The sequence below is a fragment of the Dysidea avara genome, chromosome 4 (assembly GCF_963678975.1).
Source record: "Dysidea avara chromosome 4, odDysAvar1.4, whole genome shotgun sequence".
NCBI classification, from domain to species: Eukaryota; Metazoa; Porifera; class Demospongiae; order Dictyoceratida; family Dysideidae; genus Dysidea; species Dysidea avara.
Genome location: NC_089275.1, coordinates 43,944,931 through 43,969,989, shown reverse-complemented (window position 1 = coordinate 43,969,989; position 25,059 = coordinate 43,944,931). Strand labels below are relative to the sequence as shown.

Here is a 25,059-nt window from a genome sequence, read left to right as displayed (position 1 = left end):
GTCTTACCGAACCTTGCCGCATTTTCTGTCATGGTGCCATTGCAATACCAATATAATACAGCTAACAGATATACGGTTTTCCAAAACCCAATCTGATTATTGGCACAACACTATACACTACATGTCTACCCAGTGAACCGACACTAGTACACTACTCAGGTGGACTAGTAACCCACAGGAGGCTGTGACATGACTCACAAGTTGGCAACTGATGTCCCATCTGGAACTTCACCCACTATGCAAGACACAGACAGTTAGACACTTCCTTTAGATACCTACCTTATATGTACAAATTTTTGAAGTACGTATTTTTTTGCGGATCAACAGATTTCAAGATTTTTGCGATTTATTTTTGGGGATCAGTCCTTTTTCGCTGACGTTTTCTATTAGAAAACATAAAGCTAACCTTAATATTTTCGAGGATAAAAATTTTGTGGAAAGCAAAAATTACATCCCTTGAAAATTTGTATGTATGTGGTAATCAGGAGAATATCAAGCTGGGGTGTGTGGCAAAGTAAGCCGCTCCAGGTTCTAGGGGGGTCTGGGGGCATGCTCCCCCAGGAAAAGTTTGAAAAATTACAGTAGGTTTAAATATACTCAATTTTGTTGAAATTTTACTGTGATGCCATTGAATATTGACCATTCGATTATACAATTTTAGGATAGATTAAATCTTTCCATTTCTCAAGGCTTTAGGTATAAACCTGGGGGGCAATAGTAACCCAGAGGGGCCTATGCCCCTGCCTGCCCCCTAGATTAACCCCTGCTAATAATGATGGTAATAATGTATGAACATTTGAAGGTTAAGAAGTGCAGTTTGTCAGAAGAATATAAGCTTGCATGTCAAATAACTTTTTTTTTAAATGTTTTCAAAGATTGTGATGTGCTATATACGACTTTACTGCCCATTTTCCATGACCTTTGCAAATTATAAACTCTTGGTACGTAATGAAACTTGTCCCATCAAAAGCTCTAACCATGTATGTATGCATCTTTAGGTTTGATATTATGCTTGTAGGTTTTGCAAAGGACAACTACCAATAGCACTTCCATGCACAAATTAGATGCCTCACTGGTGGTGAAAACTCCCAATGACAGTGAATGTGGGGAAGAAAGACAAATACCAGCAACTGTCAAGCTTGCAAGATGATATTAGTGTTATAGATCAGGAACAAATAACTAGCACAAGAAGATATATCTTCTGTCATAACTGATCGACCTGCCAGTAAGTCAAATAGCTGAGACTGTGAATTCGTCAGAGTTATGTGAAGACTCAGAGCAGTATAACGACTGACACAGTAATGACATCTGCAGTAGTATTGTATGACCATGACAAAAATTGTCAGTTAATAGAATTACAGGACAGTATCCCTTTATCTGAGATACCTATACAGAAGAAACACGTTATATGCAATAGAAACTACTAAAATGTTGGATTATAGGTCGTCTTTTTGTGAAGCAGTAGCAGCAGTAGTGACAGCTTAGGGGGGGGGTACAACAGTACACTGAGTATGAAGATTCCAAATGCCCAGTGGAACACAAGCTTAAAATTTTTATGTACTCCATCCAGCCAGCTAGAATTAGGCAAAAGTAACATAATAGGTGCAGGCTTAACGCTTCTAAACCCATTAAAAGGCATATAACAGTTCCCAAATGTACAGTTGGTCTGCTATAATCAAAGAGTTAACTTTTCGTGGAGTTTAAGGATTTCTGTATCCTGTACCACATTAACTCTTGTTACAATCAGCGAATCCTAATCCTACTAGTTTCACTGAATTGGAAATTAATCCGTTCTAGATCCTAAGTGGTCCCTCACAACTTGACCTACACATCAGTTTGCTTATTGTAGGAAAAGAGTAATATTATTATGTGTTTCAGTATAATTATTTCTTATAGAAAGACAATTGATCAACACTTTATGTACAAAATAGTAAATATAATTATATTATAATATACCATAGAGCTGCAATATTACTTTCAAGGATGGGAACAAATTCAATATCAACAAGAACAATAATCTTACCCAGAGGACTACGATATTTGAATTTTACAATGCAATGGTTTTCACTTCTGTAGTTGTGACACTTACACTCCAGTAAAATAATTATTATTCAAATTTGTTCTCAATTAGAGTTGGTGTAATACTGCTAGCTTGATAACCAGGGCTGTTCTGTGTGGGCTGCATACATCCAGCTGTCTTTACCAATCATAGGACTTCCAGTTAATAGTTTATTGACTAGTGTTCATCAAAGTATGGATGATACATAATCAGGATATCCGGTAGAGTTTACCATGTAACTCAACCCTTTTTTGCAATGTCAGACCACTGTCATACGTAGTTCAGGAGAAACTGCTCACATTATTGGTTCATAAATGTCTCACACACTCTACTTTGATCTAAGAAGACAACACAATGTATTTACTTCATGATGCATGTACGTAAGGTCCAATTCAAATAATGTTTCTATTCTGGACACCTTAAATTGATGAAGAAATTATATTATAGAGATACTATCTAAGTACGCTACTTTACAATATGAACTCTTTTTAAAATTGACCTTGAAGATATGGCCATGGTGTATGAAATATCAAATCCTTTGAAAACAAGCCCCTATATATTTCTTATAAGTATTTGTCTTTACCTTAACACAAAGAGTGTCTGACTTTTCAATAAAGTTCAGGGGAGGTTGTTCTTCATTACTAGCAGTAGCTTATGGTAGACTAAGAGTTAATAATAGCTGATTAACTCTTGGTAACAGCCTAGTAGTGCTGTGGTGTAGGTCAACAAGTCAGCTCCTCCTATACATGAAAGTAAAAATCTTAAAACCATAATAATTTTTTGGTTATAATCATGTAGCATATGGCATTGTGTATGTAGTGTGTGTGTGTGTCAAGTGGGTGTGCACTGTGTTACATACATAGTATATTACACATACATAGGATTGTTAGTCCTGCCCCAGAAGGATTTGTCTGCGCTGACTCAAGCTCAAAGCACTTGAGTAGCACAAAGGAGTGTAGGCATGACTCTGCTTGTACAGAGCCAAAAGGGGTATACGGGAGCGTAACATGTCCGCATCACCCTGTATTCTACCAAAGGCTCTTAATCACACAACAAGAGTCAATAATGTTTGTGAGGACCCATAACGCTCCCTTATTTATGTTACCATTGCTTGACCCCTTTACTGCATGCTCACACTTGTTAATTGGATTAAACTGAAGTTGTGGGCTGTGTTGTGGTGTGAGTAGTGTGTGTAGTCTCATATACACCCAGCAACCCGTACATTTCACCTTTGAGGTCATGAGTGAGTGGATTTGCCTTGCCTTTGGCGAGATCCATTGTCTTGCACGGTGACACCAACTACCAGCTACAGAACAGATGCACAAACTAACACATCCACATCAGTCAGCCTGATTTTGTGAAAATAATAACAGGAAGCCTGTACATACATGTTCATTATTATGAAACAAGAAAACAATTTAAAAGCTGATGTCCTTGATTGCCATGTTACGTAGTTCGTGCCTTTGGCACTTTTAAGGAGTACAATATGAAAATAATTATTCAATATGGATGTGTTGGACTAGCTGTAGAAGTGATGTCTATGTTTGATTGTGAGAGTGAGTGCAAATGTAGTGTATGCAATCAGGAATCGATTGAATCCTATGGACAAGGGAGGCTGGTTCTCCATACACTATTGGCAAAATATGGGCAAAATTCAGACATGGCATCTAGTGTTACTATGTAATATATCATGGTTACATCATCCTTACACACAACAGGGATGTACAGAACAGACCACCGCTTTATCAGATTGTGTTTGTTGTGTGACAACAGAAGGGAAGGCTGTCGAATTGAAGAATACACTTGAAATAGTCAATAGGAGTAATTTCACATTGCTTGACAATAAAGAAAGGCTCTTTTGTTATGCCTGCGCTACTATTCTTCCATTTCCATATCTTTGTTTCAGTGGTGCCAGCATGTACTCGAGTGTGTGTATCAATATAAATATCCTAATAAGGAATTTTAAAATTACTTTTATAGTAGTCAGCAGCCATGTTTGAATTTCGTTGAGGTACATGCTCCCTTGTCCATAGGATTAGATGCACTCCTGATGCAAAATAAAAGAGAACATACCGTATGGTATTAGCTGTACAGGTGACAATTGAACATTTCCTAACGTGCGTAATCTAGACAAAACATAATATGACATCAAAAATATTTCATGAATTCAACTCACAACAACCAAGAATAAGACACCACAATACTCTTCTTTTATTATGCACTGCAACCTTATACACCCCAGGTTGGGCAGTGGGTGGGTATTTTTATCCAAGTTGTCCAGAGATACGTGGATGGTACTTCAATATATCCTCTACTCCAATAACTTAGTCAAAGCAAAAGTCAAGTCGGCTAGATATTTGCAGTTGGTCAAAGGACAAGCACAGTTTGTAAACTGTATATATATCATGATCAATATTATTCGTGATTGTAAATTTGCTAAAATATGGTCCAGAGTCAATTTAAAATCACTGAAGGTCAAGGCTTATTTTGACTAATTTAATTAAGGACAAACTTCAGAGTACAGGATATATTTGAGAGCCACCCCATTGTAGAGGTATTTGCAACAAGCACCAGTAAGCAGATTTCCAGGTACAGGATTTGCAACATGAGGTTGTTCCCCAGCAGTGAATTACTATTGCAATTCCCCACCACTGCCTGACTTGAAGTACATGATAGGTAGGTTGGGTATGATACTGATAGGTGCACTTAATAAACATTAGAGCTGTACCGATAATCGGATCGGCCAAAATATCGGCCACCAATATGGCAATTTTTACCAATATCGGCATCGGTACAGAACAGTATGAGGACCGATATCGCTACCGATATTTATACAGCAATAGTTTGTACATAAACGGATTATAATATTGGTTTTCTACGTTATCCACGTGGCTGTTCAGTAGCGGTGGCTTATTGTTCACCGTACAGCAAGCACTACGTTACGAGAAGCCATACAAATACACGCGATTCTAGTGTTTGTTGCTGGAATGCTTATCAGTCTTAAATAAATGAAGCTGTTAGCTATACATACATATATATATATATATATAGTACCTTTGTAATATAAAAGAACAGTCACAGGATAACCAAGAAAACCTACTGTACCAGCTTTCACACAAGCCAATAAAATGCGGAGTAATGCAGAAATATCCGTTTAAGGCTCAATGGGAGTATGCATAAAAATGTTTGTGGGTGCCTAATTGTCTGGATTGCACAATAGAAACCCAAGCCACTATTACCACAGGCATAGAGTAAGCAATGAATATATCCATATGATTTAGCATACTTGTTGCAGCCCAATATTTGTTTCTGAAATCCAGGATTTTCAAAAAGCTGATGCGGGCATTTTTCCCATGTATTTCTGAAATTTCACATTCTCCAAAAAGGCATGCGGGCGGTGGACCAGAAACATAATTACCAATTGGAGTGGCCTAATCTATCTTCTAGCTACGTTCAAAGCTATCATGAGAGCAATCATCCAGCCACTGAGCTTGTCTTCTAATTCGCTGGTCTCGTGAAACAGCTATATTAGCAAACTATGGATTGTTAGAAAACGGTAGAATCAGTGAGAATAGAAAGTCATCAAAACTGACAAAGGTCACTCGCAATGTTTTGTCCCACAAAAAAAAACACGGTTGACCATGAGGCACTCAACCCACATGATCGGGCGTGCGCCATGTTAAAGTCTGCACATAACGAGATTCGCAATAAAAGGCGTAATAAACCGCAACACGTGATAGATACCTTGGATTCTGAACCAGATTTGGAAAGAACAGTGAATAGCGATTAAGATGAGCTATAGCAGAAGGAAATCAGAGCCGCGTCATTTTAAGCTGAAAATCACTTACTTTTTCTATGGCGAATTGAATGGAGGACGGAGTGGCTATTCGCATGGTCACGTACAGCAGTTCTAAGAGACCTTGCGCGACAACAGGACGTCACGTGCGGTAATTATTGTTTGAACTTCAAAAATGAATTGATTTGATTGGACAAAATCTTGTGCACGTGATTTTCACTTGTTTTGTTGTCTCGCAAGGTCTCTTAGAACCGCAGTACTACTAGCTTCGTGCTATTCGCACGGCAGTCACTTGATGTTATTATTTTATGGATAGTACACGGTTCATTCATCTCAGAAAACTACACGTGGCTTTGAGCGGGACTTTTCTTTCTGGACCTTTCTCTGTGTTCTTTCGTCACATTCCCGACGTTTTGTATAGGAGACAAATTCAAAAGTTACGATGATCTTAAAGAGCTTTGAAAGAACGGAATTCGTCCAATTAAACGTTCAACGATCAACATCAATCAAGATCTGGCATAGATTCAGCACTCTGATGTGCACCATTGAAGGTATACAATGAAGATTTGAGGTATAGAGAATAGATTTTGTTTGCGCACATGGAGGAAAATGTTCGGACTGCATTTAAGGGTGCTGGGACGGGCATGGGGGATACAGGGAGGGGGCCAAGGTAGTATACCAAGATCGTGATACTCTAATAAAGCTGTCATAGTATTAGAACAGTGTATAGCGAGCTTCTTAAGGATTTTTATTTTCTTTTTTAGGCAGTGATAAATGCATAGTGGCATGGTAGGGTGGACAGCTATTGTCAGCAGGCTGTGACCTTTTTTGAGAGGTCTCACCTTACCAAACCAGACAATGTAGCATGCCATTTTGACCCCCTTTCCAAAAGTCTGCATGGATACGCCCCTGGCGTGTGTCACTTTTGCTATCACATTATAGGTTCAATTGTCTTGACATTGTGATTCGACAATTAATGCCAAATGAATCCTGGTGCTGACTCTTGCTTGTCAGGTATTACAGCAATTTTAGAATCGAATTCTGTCGATTGTCATGATTCCTTGGAGTTGTAGACCCCCTAGCCACAGTTCAATAACTAAATGAAGGGATGCTACTTGTTCTACTGGAGAAACAATGAAAGTGATGTATGTGATGGAATTAAGGTAAACTTCAGCCTTGTCTATGCTGGTATGCTAATGATAAATTTCTTTGTTTACTGTAGGATGGCATCACTCTTGCATTTGCATCACTTTTGCGTTTGCATCACTTTGGAAGAGGCAAAGAGAACGAATGTTGTTGGAGAAATGTGGTTTTGTAACTATAAGGGATGCAAGGATGCATTTGGCAATGTTTTTGACTCAGACTGCATGACTCCTATTGGATTATTTTGATCTAATTAATCTGTTACTTTACAATGTGTGCTATTTTGTAAATCTCTACTTATTAATTTTACCATATCAGTTTATAAACTCTGACTGATTATGAACTTCATGACTGCGTATATTTTACCATCCATGCAGTTGGGTCTAACAGAGACATGCTTGCATGTTTTACATCGATGGCTATATTATTATATTATATTGTGTTAAGTACAGAACTCTGATTGAGTATTATATGTACAAATTTACAATGTGTAAGTACACAACCCACAGCTAGCAGTCCACAGCAGAGAAAACACATTAATGCGTGTGCATGCATGAGGTATCCTGGGGACTTACACGACCAAATTTGGTGACGTATCCATTATACTCCCCGCATGCATGTATACACCCCGCCAAGATGTATGCCATAGTAAAGGATCTTTGTGTACACACATGCCAACTACATCTCATCTTTTAGTAACCGTGCGAATAGCTCTGAGCGAGGCTCTGTGCTATTCGCACGGTCACGTACGAATAGCTCCATGCTATTTGCACGTGACCGTGCGAATAGCTCTATGCTATTCACACGTGACCGTGTGAATAGCAACTGCCTATTTGGAAGGGAATGCTACGAGGTATTTCGATGTCTTGACCAGCCATTAACCTTCACTTCATTAGTGTTACAATGAAACAAAAGCATGGTGAATTAGTTCTGCAGGTTAATTTGAAAACATCAAGGTGTTCTGTGATTAAGTCAAATTATGTCCGTCCCATGTAAAAACTTCTTCATATGTGAGGGGTTCTTCTGTATATTTTAGTCAGGCTTTAGTAGAATTTCTGCAGGTCCCTACTTAGTGGGATAAATAAGTACACAATTTGGTCCTATAGCTTGTCAAATTGCATCTTGCTCTTTCAGTAGGAGGGCGGGCACACACAAAAGGACAAGGCCTGATACATGCAAGGGCCTGATACAGGAACGTGTTACCTTCAGGCCCTTGGTCTGCTTACAATAACCCCTATCACTTACAAAACCAAGTACACAACACGTAGCTACTCACACAAGAAGAAATCAGCCGGGCCCCCATACCTTTCGCAAACTGCTATAGGTGCTAGGCCACGGTGTACTGAAAACCAACGCAAAGCTTAGTATACCGGTACAGTCAATTGCAGAATTCTTGAAAAAAGTATGCCGTAGCTATCGTGAGTGTTTCCATAAGGCTCCTTGTAAGTAAATTTTATTGTCCTTGCCACAGATTCAACAGCAACTGAACCACACTAATCTTTTTCCTCAATACGTGTAATCCGGCGTCACTAAAAATTGTTTTCCAGCCCACGGAATGTTTACGGCACGGGAAGAGAAATTTCAAGAATACTACAATCGACTGTACCAAACTATTCCGTATTCCCCTACCGTACACTAATCTAGCGTTCGTAAGGACCGTTAGTCCATACTAACGCAACATGTACCTTTGGACTATACATCCATATAGCTTAAGATAATAGGTTGGCTTCGCATACTGATTGTGGGTTATATACCGCTAATAGAACTGTCACTTGTGGTCAATATACCATCACTTGTGACAAAGGATTTCAGAATTAGCGGGTGTAGGGGGATTGATAGTACCAGTGTAAATCCTACGAATTCTGGGTTGGAGAGGTCCTAGGAAATATCGATAGACTCCAACAATGAGCTCGAGAGGGTGACTATTTGCTGAAAACATATCCAGGAGTTCCACTACCCTCGAAGAGTTGGTGAGTCATACAAAGAGGGCCTGTAGATTTGCATTGCACTGTCGACACGACTGTTTCTAAATGTGACCTATATAGCCTGCCCATGGCCATGTCTATGGTAAAACAGTAGTAAGTAGACTAGTCTATCTCTCAGTATAAACTTACCAGCAACGTAAGAGAAGTGATGCTTTTGTTGAAGTATTCCATTCTCTATGAACTCAGTCTTGATAATGATGTATAGTTAGCTGTGACAATTTGTGTGTGAGCATTGCAGGTGGGGGGGGGGGGGGGTACTCCAAGTATACCCTGTACTCCAATCTTCAGCTTGACTCTTGACCAAATTCTTATAGTTATATCGTAGTTCTAAAAGCATCAATTGTGGTATACACTTTACAAATGAAGCTTGCCTTGTGACCTACCATACAACAGGAAATATTGATGAAAGGATAATTAATTTTGACGGTTAATCAGATTTGATGAAACGAAAAGCAAGAAATCACAAATATAAACAGTGTTGAGGTGCTTATTGACATTTGATGAATTAAAATTTGACGTATGTAACCAATTCGTCAAAAATTTTCTTTTGTCAAACATTCCTGCTGTACGGTACTGAAAATTTCTTGCTTGACTTTTGACTAGATCAGAGTACAGAGAAGATTAGAGTGCCACCCCCTTGCTATGAAGTATACTATAGTGTATGTACCTGAGCAAGACATCTATGAGTTACTTGTTTTTCCCCAGCATGAGAGAAAAAGACTTTTTGTTGAAGAGTATATAGGTATACCATGGAATAGGTGAAGTGTAAAAGTTTAATTGGTGCCTGCAGCCCTCAGGTGTCGCTTTTACAAATCAGATACAAACCTCATGGGTGTGTTACAACTATTACATACATCATCATACAATGCATGTATGTTTTACAATGCATACATGTATATTGAACATCAAATCCAGCATTAAAAACAGGACAACATTATAGATGGTCGCGTACGTCGGATTTTGAATTTTAAGAAGTCTCCAAAACCTGAATTTTGCTTTGTCTGTCCTGCCTGACCATAGTCCAGCCACCATTTTACTCCTCAATGACAAAGTAACCTGCCTTTTCTGGTTCCAACAAGGGTCTGCCTTTCTGCGCTTTGCCTTTTGTTTAGTCTTCAATTACATGGTCACGTACCATATGTATTTTGACTGTTTACATTTCACTACTGTATTAGGTGGTTCAGTGTTAGCCGACTTCATCACTACAGATGCTGAGGCACAAAATTTCTATGGAACTATTACTAAGGGCCATAACAAAATATGATACTCTTTTGAGCATTAAATATAAGCCCACAACATATGAAGGCTACATGTGAACAGAGCCTGAACTGGACCTACATACTTGGAGTCAAATATTTGAGTATTTGTATTTAGCAGTTAATGTTTTGACTGTATTAGTGTTGATTACGGCAGTAGAAATGTTTCTAATAGCAGTAATTTTATTACCAGCCAAATTTACATTTTGAGGATGAATGTGATAAATGATGTCACCAATCAGTAGTGAAGATGCTTCAGTGAAGTTATTGCCGCTAAGGTCAATTGTTGTTATTTCTAGTTTGCTTGGTGTATTTCCACAAAGGTAGTGGTGTAACAAACAGATGCCATGATCTCCAATAGCACAGCTTTTCAGGTTTAGTTCTTTCAAATTTCTTTGCAACATTGATATGAAGAATCCCAGGGACACCATCTGGTGAGGAACAAGCCTATGATCTTGAAGGATAATCTCACTACTATCAAATAATTCAGATAAACATTTGCACAAGTTAACATCCTCGGCCTCTTGTAAACACTGGAACAAGTAAAGAACTTTCACTGAGTCATTCAAGATGTCCTGTGAGATAGGTAAAGATGCCTTTTGATTAGCAGTTGATGTTCTTTGAGAAGAAGCAATTTGTGACACGGGAGGACGTATGTAATTCTTTTGCCTATGTGTTGCCACATAGCATTTTAATGCGTTACACTGTCCACCGGTTAAACCAAAGTACATGATCCACATGTTAGAGAAGCGGACACCCTTACTATCCGAATCAAGATAATGATCAGTTATGCCATCATCAAGCAAATCATCATAGTAATAATCATGAAGTACAGTAACAAACAGTGACTTATCTAAAAGTGCGTATACCTCACATTTTGGTAAGGTTGCAACATATTTGGCAGCAAAATATTCTTGCATTCCCAAGTGTAGAAAGTTCAATGATTTAACTGGAAGTCCAATTACATCTGAACAATAACTTTCAACAGATTGTAATAGCCCATAACAAGTGGGATCATCGTCAGGTAAGTCATCCATTGTGAACACTATTTTGTCTTTGACAAGACCATCAAAAGCCACTTTCTCCATTTGTGTTAGTGTCTGTTGGACTGACAGTGGTAAATATTTTATGTGATCATCTTCACCAATCTTTTCTGTTCTCTTGAGATGGTGACAGACTGTGTGTAGGATGAAGTTTGCAAACATTTCAGTAGCAGTTTGTGGCAGGGAGCCTGCTAGACACAGGAACACTATACACTATGATTGCTATGCTCAAAGGTATATAACACATTGCATCAATATTGGGATACAGTTGAAAATGTCTCTTTAGCATTTGCAACTTAGAAGGACAATTCTTTAGTGATTCTTCGATGTACTGTTCTTTGCTAGATTGTTCAAATCCAAGTACTTCTATTCTTCTGTCAACATACTGATGTAAACAAGCTGAAGCAGATGGTCTTGATGTCACCACTATTCGTGCATTAGGTAGAATGTCTCCTTCAATAAGTTTCCTAAACAAAGATGTGTGGGGTAGTTCATTACTGAGTTCATCAAATCCATCAATGATGAAGGTCACTCCAGTTCCATTCACGTTGCGTAAGTAACTCAAAACAGGTTGTTCCTGATCAGCAGGTAGTGTATATTTCACCAGCTCTTCTGTGCTAATGATCTTCTGTAAAATTGGGTCCCTTAATATCAATAGCAAAAGCAGTTTATCTGACATGAGCAGTTTATTGCTAGCCCACTGCAAACAGATCTCCTTAGCCAGTGTTGTTTTACCAATTCCAGGTTGACCCTCTATTAGGATACGCATAGGACATTGATCTTCTGAAGTGATAGGAGTGAACATTTGATGAATATTTTCTAGTTTAATTGATGATGTTAGTTCATGCATTTTGTGTATGTTTCCCTTGGTGCGTATCCTAGCTGCCATTGTTGTGTTTTCTTTAACCTGCAGCTGCGAAATTTTCTTGTGTACTAGTGCTAAGTTAGTGAAGGATTTGGCATGAAATGGAGGCCATGAATCTTGTTCTGTTGAAGATTTTGCTAATCCTTTACGTCGGTACCTTGCCTTAATATTGTCAGTAGCTTTCTCCAACTGCTTGCATCCTATAGAACATATATGCAAACAGCATTACAACCGGAATGTGTATTTATGGATAAAGTCAAACTAAGTGGTGAAAATAAGATTTTGTCTACTATGCATTTTGGAACCATTTTGTAAAACCTGCTCAAACATCCAGTAAACAAAGCTATTCTCACACAGACGATACTATAATAATATTGTACATTTGACCAAGTTTTCTGTTGTTACAATTAAGTTGAGTGAATTTTATCACAAAATTTCATTATAATTCTCTGAATCTTAAGCTATAGGGAGCTATACTGTCAGACTACGTCTTAACAACGTTCCTCAACTTAGCACTGGTACCTGCCTACATGCAGAATCTTTTGCTATATTTACTTCAGTTAGGCTTGAGCCAATTGTGCTTTGTAAATAGCCTATTATATGGCTTTGAGCAATGCTCAAAAATCCAGCCTATTATGTTCAGAATTATGCTTTCAAAAACAAGAGAGTTGGCTGGCATATCCAGCCTTTCCTGACTGCTGTATTAGAGTAAGTGACTGTTCTATTAGAGTATCTCAAACTTATTTCTGCAAAGCGTGAATAATCAGCTCAAGAAACAATAACAGTAATAACATTGCATATTTTCTTGATATGAAATACAGTATTAAAGTGCAGTACTAGTGTATTCATGTTTTGCTGTATTTGTGACACGCGCATTGCGCTTTAATTAAAAATCCTATAAATCGTCTTATGCTGGCATAATGCTTAAAGCTTTTGCTAACCTATTGTGCTCAAAATTATGCCAGCATAATTGGTGCAAGCCAAATTTTAAAAATAAAGTGTGTAAAACTTTGTACTGAAGTGTATACTCAATATATTGAAACAATGACTGTATGTGCTGCAGGCTAATGACACAGCACAGTATCCCTGCACATAACCAAGTCTTACTTACAGTAGGTAAAATAAAGTTGGTATGCATGCACATAGGGATAACTACACTCCTGCAATGGATTACACTTAAGTAAAAGAAGACGCACTACATGCATGGTGTCTGCTGAATGTGAATGATTTTATCACCTCAGTTAGTAAGTGTAAGATATGTGCTGTGTAAGTGTATATAGCCTACAACTACAGCAAGTTATATAGGCTAACTATGGTAGCCTGTTTACTGCAATAATAGTCCATAAGCATACACACGTGCAGTATATATCTAGACACTAGTATCTGCAGTACGTGTATATATTTCAGATATAAATGTGTGCTATGACTTCTTTCCTTAATGGACAATTGGTTTGCTTGATGAAAAACAGTGCATGGTGGTACAAGGGTGGAAATAGGCTTGTACGTATATATATATATGTGACTGAATTTGACAAAACCCGGCTTCGACGCACAAAGCTTCGTTAGGAGATATGGCAATTTTAAGTAATCATTGTGTAATAACTTCCCAGTGCCTACAGCTGTGCAAACAAAATTTGCACCAAAGTATGCATCTATTTACTAGCTATCACTGAGTGGGTGTATGGATTTCTGATACCCAAAATTAGCCCTGTTTTGGGCAGCTTTTCTCGAGCGGGTAATAATATCACAGGTGGTAGTAATAGGGTGGGAGGGTTGGGGGCGGTGGGCGGTGGGTGGGCTTAATATAGGGGTATAAAATGAAGCAAGAAGACAATTGGAATCCAGAGGCCATCTTTGGGCTCTCCATAGCCCTCCATGACCCTCAAAACACTCCAAATTGACTGAGAACACTATTGGCGAGCTCTCTGTGAAGTCCCAGCTCACTACACACCATTATCACAAAGCCATGGCCATTCAATGGTGCCAATCTCCCACTCGTGGCTTTGACAGGGTCGGAAGAAAGCTGCCACAGAAACCAGACTTGCCAGTCCTGAAGGAAGTACAGTGTGGAATATAATAGTGTATTAGGCCAGCAATCCATTTCTGGTAAAAACGTAAGTTTGATTTTGTGTGTGTGGAAGCCTTGTTATGTGAAATCCGGTCACATATATAGTAATTTTGCTGCAGTTTAGTCAACATAGAAGGAATACTAATTCATCTATAATCATCTGGTTGGCTGAAATGTTAACTTTGTTGAGAAAAAATCCACTTTTAATTTTTAGCTGTTTTACAGGATTCAGCTCAACGTGAACATACTATACTGCAGGTAATGTTTAAATTTCATAATTCGTGTAAGTGCATGAAAATTCATATGGATATAAAATCTTTAAAATCTGTCTTGAAAAATCTGTCTGTCTATGAGTTGAAATCTGTCTTGAAAGTACCGAGATGCAAGTTTGAATGGTTTTCCTAAATCCTAGTTACAATATATATGTAGTAATTTTAATATTAAAATGCTTTCTTTGATTATCACTTCTGATCTCCAAGACATCATCTATATACATGATATTACACAAATGACTATATGCACTCTCGTCTCCCTAAACAACTATGAGAATGGCAATAACTAATTATATATACAAGTGTAAGAAAAAATTTGAAATTTTCCATGTGAGTAGGGACTGCAGCAATAAACAGCACTGAAACAAGCTGCTGAGACAAAATGATTGCATTTTAATCCCTACTTTAACCATACATCATAGCAGGCTAAAGTAGGGATTAAAATGCAATCATTCAGTTGTGTTTTGTCTCAGCAGCTTGTTTCAGTGCTTTTTATTGCTGCAGTCCCTACTCATATGGAAAATTCCTAACTTTTTCTTGCACTTGTTTGTGTACTTTTTTTGTAAATTTTTATCCAATAACCATATTTAGTAATTCACCCCCCACCCCTGCAATTCTCGAAGTAAACAGCTAAACATTCCTAAGGATGCGGATTTTAACAAACCGCTTTAAACAACACATTACCCACAGAAGTATCTTTTCAACCGTTTTATAGTGTGTCTACAGTATTATTTTCCACTAATTCTCTCAACAAAGCCTCCTTACTTTGCGTAAAAATGGGTCACGCCCACTTTCTAGACAATGAGATATGCGAGCCTATGAGGCCAACTACGGTGTTTTTCAGTTGTAGTACACCTGAAAAGTGCTCTGGGAAAGCTACCCATAGAGTCTGTAGAGAGGCGTCATATACTACCAGTTTTTAAACTCGGAAAAGAAATCACCTTCGAGCCAAAGCAAACACACTCTAATCCTTACACGTGTAGTGGTGATGTTATAAAGACAGCAGCATATCCCGAGGTGTATCCCAACATTAAAATCACGTGATTGCTACAATTATGCTACACGTTTACTCCAATATGTTGGGGCGCTGTGGTGTGCATGCTTTGATGGAAGCCATACCCATGAGAGATGGCCACGATAAAGAAGGATCAAAGATAAAACAGTAAGACAGTAGCGCACACATCGTAGGTATTTAATATTGTGAAAGGTTTTTTCTCTACAAAATTCGAAGTGTTTCCGCCCAAGAAGCAAGACTGTAGCTGTAGCCAGTTTTCTGCTACGCTTGACTGAACGCATCAGTGAGGCAGGCGGTGAGGCAGGCGGTGAGGCAGGCAGTGAGGCAGTAGAAAATTCACTAAAATAATATATTTTTTAAATTTCGTAGCACCTCGTCGGAAACATTTTGGGTCATTCTGAAGACACATTTGGGCTTGTTTATACCTGACCAATACTGTGACATGGCCGTGAAGAGTTTCTGAAGATGAGTTTGGGTAGATTTTTCTTCGTGGACCACGCCCACACCTTCATCGTCCCTACTATACAGTACTATTGTGCTGTATGATAACCTGATTCAGCACTCCTTAATTTAAAAATACAATTGTACAATAATGCACTCTATTAAAATCACATTGTTTATCAAACCTGTTTGATGGGCTTCTTGTGACTTCTCTGTTTCATTGCCACTTCTTTTCTCCATGCCAAAACCTGCAAGATGTAGCATCATCACAAGCCACCAACATACAACTATATATCTACTGACATGACTGACCAGCACAAGTTCAGACCTATTAATGTTGGCCACTGCCACTATTAGTAATAATTGTACTATAAAATATACAAGTACACAAAAAATTAGGAATTTTCAAACTAGAGTAGGGACCATAGCACATCGATAAAAGTACTGAAACAAACTGGAGTAGTGCATGGTATTAAATCACAGTAAAACAATAAGAAGTGTTATATCCCTACTGTGCTCAAGATACGAAATCACAGTAAAACAATAAGAAGTGTTATATCCCTACTGTGCTCAAGATACCATAACGGAAAAGCACAGTAGGGATATAATACTTCTTATTGTTTTACTGTGATTTAATATCATGCACTACTCCAGCTTGTTTCAATATTTTTATTGATGTGCTATAGTCCCTACTCTAGTTGAATATTCCAAAATTTTTTGTGTACTTGTTTGTTAACTTTTTTTGTAAATAATTATTATGACTGGTGAACCCACGCATTCCACAACTGAAATGGCGCCATGCGCCCCAGCTATATCAATCATCGTCTGAAAAGTGAAGTATCCATTACGCTTCGTTGTCAGCTATGTTCAACCCATTGAACTGTTCAAAAAGCACCTCTGCAATCAAAATAGTCACTATGAAAAATACGGATGATTTCCGTTACAAAGGGAAGCCATCATGTGCTACCACCAAGTTGACACTTTTCGCTGTCAGCAAAGATGAATGGGACACAAAGGAGGACACTGGTAAGTATGCATTATATGTATTGCGGTATGCCAAAGGCACCTCTCAGGTCGAAGCGACGTTGAACAGTGAAAAAACCAAGCCCATAGCCTTAGCAGTTATCGAGTTATGCTTGTCTGAAGGCATCAGTCAGTCAGTAGAAACTTCTGTTAAATAATTTTTTAAAATTCTATAACAACTTGTTGAAAGCATTTCGGGTCAATCTGAAAGCTTGTTTGGGTTAGTTTATCCTAACCAATACTGCCTCATCGTCATCTGGGAAAATTGAGGCTGGTTTTTGAGTGATGTTATTTCGTGGGCCACGTCCACTCCTTTGTGGTCCCTACTATACAGTATTATTGTACTGCATGATACAGTACTATCATACTATATGATATAGTCAGCACTGACAACTATGTATAATGCTATAAAATTAATTTAGTTACCTGATTCACCACTGACTAATCTTGGCATTCTTGCAGTCCCTTCGTTCTTGGTCTTCATAATTTTCTTCTTGGTCTTCATAGTTTTCGTCTTCTTTCCTCTCTCAGTAGCTACTGGTTCATCAGTTGAGTCATCAGTAGATGACGGATGGTTAACTGGTGTAATCAGTGATATATAAAGTCAGACATGCAGTATATGTGACCCAATGTGGGAAAAATGGCTTTGTCGCCTATTTAAGAAATGCTGGTTTTAAGTATTCAGTGTATTGTAGCTCACCAATGGTTGAAGCTATGTGTACCAAATTTTCACACATTCACACCAATTTCTTACCTTCCAGAGCATCCACTGTGCAAGTAGCCAATAGCTGAGTTTCCTACCATTTTAGATACTTTTTAAACTGAGGTTGGCTGTATCAAGCGATCTCCAAGAGGGAAGGGAGGCAGGGGCCCAAAAGGAAGACAAGAGGCTGTTTAAAAATTGAAAAGGAAAGTGTAAGGATGAATTAGGCAAGTTATGGGTCATTCAAGTCTCAAAACAGGCTTAAATGAAAGGAAATTCATAACACAGGTGTATATTCAACACCACGTAGCTGTACAGCCACACACATACAGCCATCCTCAGGCTGACCAGAGCTCCATTAAGGCCCCACACCACAAGTAAGGATCGCCACTGGGCTTGGGAAAAGCAGTCAGCAAAAGCAGACCACTCAAATCTAGCTCGATTTTGATTATGACATTAGATAGTTTATTCATGTAGCTGCGTGTTCTTGGTGAAATATTGAATCTGCTGAAATGGGAGTTAAGACCGGTTTTCCCGTAATATCCAGTCACATATACTGCATATTAATAGGCTCCTATTTGTATTATGCATTGGACCAGGGGCAGTAGAACAGGCCAAAAAATGAGGAACAAAAAAAAGAGAAAAAAAGAGGTCACTACCTGCTGACTATAGCTGCTCTCCACCAATTATATGTCCTTAACTACACAAATGTAGCTAAGTAGCTTGCTACACTGCTTCTCTGAATACTGTGACTGCTCTATTAGAGTATCCAGATCCTGACTGTTCTGTTAGAGTATCTCGATCTTTTCTTGCAAACAGTGTCTCATAAAAGTGGGGGGTCCATGGCCCCCCATCTCCACCGCCTATGCATTGGACAACAGTAAGAAGCAATGTACAGTAACACAACTGAAGAAACAAATGTTACCCCTGAAAATTTTCAGTTACAGCAAAAACAGTTAAATCATGGAATCGAACCATGCATGACCCCAGGATTAGCACACTTTGGTATAACTCATTTCTGACCCAATTATGTACATGGCTATTTCCATCATAATATATATTATATAAATGTAAGGTTAGCTACAGGGTATATAAAATAAAGCTAAATCCCACCCTAATTTTATAGGTATGATAAGCACAATATAAACGTATAATGTCTTTTGCTGTCTGTATGAAGGTATTCAAAGTAACTTTTGATGAGTGATGTTTCTCCAAAAAATTTTAATGGCAGCAGTTTGGGCAACACTTAATTGACATTTTAGCCTACTAAACTGTACCATCTGTTTGATACAACCCATACATTCCCAGTACATTACATTATGTTTAAAATGAAGTAGTGATCCAAGTGATAAAAAGTAGTGGAACAAGATACAAGATATGTCATATATGAATGATGGTATTATAACACACAAACACATGTAGCGATCCCTACTTTGGCATTTTAATTAATTTTAACTACATTGTTATTAGTTTGTTTAGTTTTTTTGTTATAGCTAAGCTGTGATATACACGTGTGACTGCTCTCTATTATACAGGTTTTTGCAATTGAATTCATCCTGTTTGCAATTGAGTTCGTCACTTTTGCAATTGAATTTGTCCCGTTTGCAAATGAATTCGTCGGTTTTGCAACTGAATTCATCCCGTTTGCAATAGAATTTGTCCGTTTTGCAATAAAATTCGGTTTTGCAGTTAGGCCACTCCAAATAAATTCTCTGTTTCCCGTCCACCGCCCGCATCTAGTTACTGTCAGCTCTAAATATTCCATTATCCCGTATTCTTCCATTATTTTCCGGTTATTCTGGCATACTGACAGGCTCAGTGAAAGCCATCTTGAAACAGGGTCAGCTCATGTGTCAGCAGTGTTACGAAGTCGGCACAAACTTCACGTTTGTGCTACTTTTGCAACTTAAAAGGGAAGGAACAAGCTTAAGCATGCTTTTATGCAGCTTTTTATGGTTGTGCCAGGCAAGTAATGGCTTGAAAAGCTGCCCATCTTATAATGAAATAATGGAAATGGACCGCCCGCATGCAAATATGCTTGAGTCCAGGACGGGAAACAGAGAATTTATTTGGAGTGGCCTTAAATTCATCCGTAACAAGAATGACAGCTGGAGAAAACATGAAAACATGGTGTAGCAGCTGCTTGTTCAAGTACAACAGTAGTAAACAACTCTTTATAAGGTGCAATCATTCTTCCTCTACAGCCTATCCAACAACATTCCAAACTCTACTATATATGCCATTCGTGATGGGTGTGGTCACTCGCGAGCAAGCTAATTAACTTGTTAGACAGCTATCAGCTTCACGTACTACCAGCTCCAATTTCCTTATAGTGTCTCAAGTGTAACTCTCCATGGCATAAATAATTCATCTCTTAATGAATAGTTGGTTTCTTGGAGCCGTTTTATTTATGACAAATTATAATGCAACCGGGACAAAATTAATCACAAAGGCGATGAATTCAATTGCAAAAACCTGTAATATCAAACATGGCTGTTGTATTAGGGTGACTGTCTTATTAGAACAACTCAAGTGGGCCTCAGACAACTGGACTATACAGCTCATATTCATATTTGTTATTCACTGTGCTAACTAATAAGAGGCGTTTACTTTATGATCAATCACCATAAGTACAGCTAGATCATTAAAGGCTATAATGTCCCTCAATCATTACTGGTCCAGCTAAATCATGAAGGGGCATGTCACCCAGTCAGCTAATTTGCAAAAGGTCCTATCATGCAGGTACAGTGTCTACCAACTGTCTACCAGTAATATCTCAGTGAATGCTTTAAATGAATTTGTGGTGTCTAAATATGGAAAATGTCGATACTGAACTTGAGGCTTTTAAGGGTGAAACTATACTGTTGATACGGAGCCTAGATAGATGTCCTTTATAGAGAAGTTATCCACAATCCAAGAATATCCCACTGTACACATAAGGTAATAGGTGGTTTTTGTAGTTTACACAATTCTTCTCACCTTGTCCTAACAATTGTTTTATGTTACTGGCCACATTGTTCAGTCCAATAAGTGTAAGAGCTTCTATCACTTTATCCCAACTAGCTAGCTCATCAGTGTTCAGCCATTTACTAAACATTTTCCTACAACATGTTTTGGTGTCATTCTTCATATCAGCTGCTTCAATGATGTCCAGTTCATTTTCATATTTTGGGTCCAGTAACTGTAGTCCTAGGTCATACCAGTGGTTCGCTACTGATGGCACCACGTGATTTACTAGATCTCTCAGTACAGGACGATCACAACCTACAGTATCATAGATAATGTCTAAATGATCATGTCATACTACTTACCACTTGCATCAATCCTCACTCCAGAGGTAGCCATTGTCATTAGTATAAATTAAGATACAATAGAACAGTGCACTGAATCCCTAAAGCTTTGATAAAATAATAAATACACATTGATAAGAGTTAGAATGCTATAAAGCTAAAATTAATGCTTAAACGTACATTTATTTACACCATGAACTGTTCTGTGGTTTATGTAATACAACTAGTGGCAGTAGCTCAGCATCTGCTATTGGGCAATAAGACTCACACTGTTGGCTTTTGGTTGCTGTGAAACAGATAGGGAGACACTCGCTGCAATCTTTTCTTGCTATGAAATGAGCTCTAATAAATATACATGAAATTATAACTTTACAGTAAAAAAGAGCTAGCCAGACCACTACCTCCTCTTTTCTGTAGGGGGTTACCTATCCACACACACAAAATAAAATTTAATGGTCTGGCATGCAAGACTAGGAAAGAGCCAATTGATACAGAGCAAAACAGTGTAAGCACAGAAATTTTAGTGGTTATGAAATTGTCTTGGTTGAAAGCTAAAACAGAATTATCATGATTTGATTTTCAGTTACAAGTGAAAACAGAATTTTACATGGTTTTATTTTCTTATGTATCACATAGTTAGTAGAGCTGGGCGATATACTGGTATTGTTAGGAATCTGTGATATTTAAGTCATACCAGTTTTGATATCACTTGTTTTCTTTTTAATACCGTCACATACCGTCTGACCTCCCTGTGGGCTTGTTCATCCCATATTTAGAAGGTAACCAGACATGTGACAATGTTTGTAGGCAGGTGTTGATGTAGTCAGCTAACCAAACTATGTAAACAAGTTTGTCTGTGGTAATTTGTACCTGAGGTTTGCTGAGCTACCATGGTTATTTGGTACTTCTGTTGAGGTAAATGGAAGTTACTTTAATACCAATGGCTTTTAACATTAATACCGTGATATTTAGTAATACCATGATACTTTTTATGGAAGGTATACCGTTTGCTATTTTTCAATACCGCCCAGGCACTAATAACTAGCTACCTTAAGTTTTTGTGGTTTTCACATTTTTTGTGGTTGAATAATTGTCTCGTAGTTATTTGAGCTGGTGTTAATATTGCACAATGAAAAGGGGTCTCTTGTGACTGCACCACAACTTTCAAGTAATCCACTGTATTAAGGATTGCATATAATTATTAGAGATCTGATAAATTTTGTGATGAAGCTTGTAAAAAACTGTAGAGATTTGACTCATTTTTTCATAATGCATCAGAGTCCCAACCACAGTACTAGCTGCCAGAATCATGAATTTTAAATACAAAATTTGGTGGTCTATATAAAATACAGCTGAACCCAATCCCCAACTAGATTTACTAGCGAACGCTGAATGCAAACCCTAACCCTAATTTGAGACTACTGAACCCAAACCCTATACACTAGAATTGTAAAAATTGGTTCCTTAGGTAATAGTGAGGGGCACAGCCCCCCTCTCCCCCCCAAAAAAAGTAAAACAAGATTGAAATATTCTAATAAAGCAGTCAGTCAAATACTCTAATAGAACAATCACCACGCATAACAATTTTGAGAGTCCTCAAATATGAAAACTAAAATCTACAGCACTATATACTATAGCTTGCTATACTATACTATAGCAAGCTTAATACTTATGACCATCACTTAATCCTATACAACTCTTGATTAATGTAGTCCACTTACAGTAGAAAGCAGTATATGATTTAGACATTTGTGCATAAACCACTGTACATCAAAATTTAGTCTGAAATATATGAAACAGCTTTAGCTTCTGGGGAGCTGCTGCAACCCCCAGACCCACTGCTCCATATACGTACTACCCTGGTGCTCCCCGCCCCTTTTCCAAAACCCGTGCTTAGAAAATATATTATTCATAAGACTACTCTACATCAAAATTTTCAGTCATGAAACATCTTTAGCTTCTGGAGAGCTGCCCCCCCCCCAGACCCTCTGCTACTACCCCTTGGATCCACACCTGGCACCTGTAGGTTTTTTTCTGTTTAGTCCTGGCACATGATATCTGTTATAGGAACCTGTGCAGTGATCATGAGAAGTTTAAACAGTTGAAAGAATGACACATCCATGGCATTACAGTACGTGATGGAAAAGATTTACCTCAAAGGTATAGTAACAGATCAAAGAGGGCAGTCTCACTGTAGTGTACGAGTGTACAGGAGTTGCTGGCTACTAACGATTGAATTAATAGTGTGAGACTTTGGTCAAGTTATCAAGTAGCCTAAAGTTAAACATATGTGACCAGCCTGCAAAAACAGGGTATGTGGGCACATGATTTTTTCCTTCTTTTTTAACCTTCTATGTATAACATATTCCAAATTAAATAAGATCATAATTTTGAGGTAAAGTGCAAAGAAGGAATTTTACACTTGTGTAGGAACATGATTCCTACATGTGTAGAGCTTTATCGAGAATCCTACCTACTTTCTGGTTGGTCTCATGTGCACTAGCATAATCCCATTCACTGAGAACTGCATACAATCCTTGTACAATTATATATCCATAGACATCTCTGAACGTATTCATTCCTGTCTGCAATCGTTTCACGATCCCATGCCACCGGATCATGTGCAACTAATCTCAACTTCAGAAAACTATTTGAAAACTGCATAAAATAAGGCAGTGGTTACTGAACCGAAAGTTAGTTCAATAAGCCGGACTCGCTATTGAACCGACAGTAAAACTTACACAAAAAAGGGTCACTAAACAAAAAAACAAAACCTACAAAACTCAACCTGGGCTCAATCCCTGGACTATTGGAACTGTAGGCGGTGGGCTTACCACTGTGCTACCGCTGCTAGCTACCCACTACCTCTACTTTTCTACCTTATAAATGCCACTTGCGTAGTAGTCTCACTATATACACTATAATACAGTAAGAAGAATGTAACCTAATGGTGAAGAAGAAACCAAAGCTGAACCCAAGCCTAACCCTAATGCTAATGTTACTTTTCGTGTCCCCTAAAGTCAAATGCTCGGGGAAACTACTAGACACGAAAATAAAAAACCTTTTGGTTCAGTAACTACTACCATAAAATAATGACATTTTGAGGTAACCCAAAACTATGAATCAAGTCTCCTGTCTGATAACTTGTGCTTCAGTTACTTCATGCTACATTACAGTCTATTTCAGGTTGGTTGTCCACGTAAGTCAAATGCAAAAATATCACGTGAATAGAAATAACCAATGAAATTTCAAGCCAGGCGGACGGCGCTAGTTTAAACTGAAGGCTACTGATCTCATTGGCTACTTTCAAGCACGTGACTTTTAACACTTCGTTTCTCTTGTCAACCAACCAGAAATAGACTGTACGGTAACATCCATATTTAAATCAGTGGATCACATGATACGGGTAATAAATTACTCTAAATAATGCACATCTCGAAGGTTTCGTAGTTAGCACCAAGCACCCACTGCTGAGGAAACTTTTGAATTGCGTGAGATTGATGACTGTGCGTGTGAGCGTGAGAAAAAGGTTGAATTCGTGCGTCACACGTGCAATGCGTGTGTCTGACTGAAACAAACACAGAGAAAAATATACAAAAGCCGCCTAAAATAGACACGGCACTAGAGTCTTAGCACAAGTGTATCATACTTCATACATATATGCTTCATAGTGCATACCTAGAAAATCTTCCAAAACAGCCAATTGGTTGCATTCATCTTTTTACCAGAAAGCCACGCCACTGCCCAAACAAAATAATATTAGCTATACTAAATTATTTCGGATACTCCCACGGTCACCGGTTAATTTGTATGCTCAGTTAAGGCTGGAATGTGAGCAGCTTCTGCCATTATCATGCTACTGTATACGTATTCAGTGATAATGCATTTAGCTACTTAACTAGCTACAGCATGAATCTCTACATCTGAGAATCTTTAGATATTAAAAGGAATGCAAATTTAGCTAATCGAAGTTGCTATTGTTCCGGCAGCCGGAAGTATTTTGTCAGGGTTATTGTTCCGGTAGTCCACTAGATTTCTCTCACCATCAAGCACACTAGTTGTATGCTATGCCCCGAGTAGAACTATTCAATAGACCGGCA

General features: G+C 38.2%; 2 protein-coding genes across 5 annotated transcripts; both read right to left on the bottom strand.

Moving 5' to 3' along the window:
- Positions 1-1,923: 1,923 nt before the first annotated feature.
- LOC136252299 (NACHT, LRR and PYD domains-containing protein 3-like) lies at positions 1,924-17,574 on the bottom strand. 4 transcript variants are annotated; one of them, XM_066044707.1, is made up of 6 exons: positions 17,393-17,574; positions 16,129-16,191; positions 10,443-12,347; positions 3,289-3,365; positions 2,643-2,799; positions 1,924-2,397 (listed from the first exon to the last, which is right to left on the bottom strand). In XM_066044707.1, the coding sequence occupies exons 3-4, from the start codon at positions 11,442-11,444 to the stop codon at positions 3,297-3,299; spliced, it is 1,071 nt and encodes a 356-aa protein (XP_065900779.1). In that variant the 5' UTR covers positions 11,445-12,347; positions 16,129-16,191; positions 17,393-17,574; the 3' UTR covers positions 1,924-2,397; positions 2,643-2,799; positions 3,289-3,296. The 4 variants fall into 3 exon arrangements, with proteins under 4 accessions (XP_065900779.1, XP_065900780.1, XP_065900781.1 ...); XM_066044709.1 differs by lacking the exon at positions 3,289-3,365; XM_066044706.1 differs by lacking the exons at positions 1,924-2,397; positions 2,643-2,799; positions 3,289-3,365 and having other exon boundaries at positions 9,750-12,347.
- A 2,282-nt stretch (positions 17,575-19,856) lies between these two features.
- On the bottom strand, positions 19,857-24,714 carry LOC136252301 (uncharacterized). Its single transcript, XM_066044711.1, has 5 exons — positions 24,638-24,714; positions 21,228-21,301; positions 20,981-21,066; positions 20,649-20,933; positions 19,857-20,596 (listed from the first exon to the last, which is right to left on the bottom strand). The coding sequence occupies exons 3-5, from the start codon at positions 21,018-21,020 to the stop codon at positions 20,526-20,528; spliced, it is 396 nt and encodes a 131-aa protein (XP_065900783.1). The 5' UTR covers positions 21,021-21,066; positions 21,228-21,301; positions 24,638-24,714; the 3' UTR covers positions 19,857-20,525.
- Between the last annotated feature and the right edge of the window lie 345 nt (positions 24,715-25,059).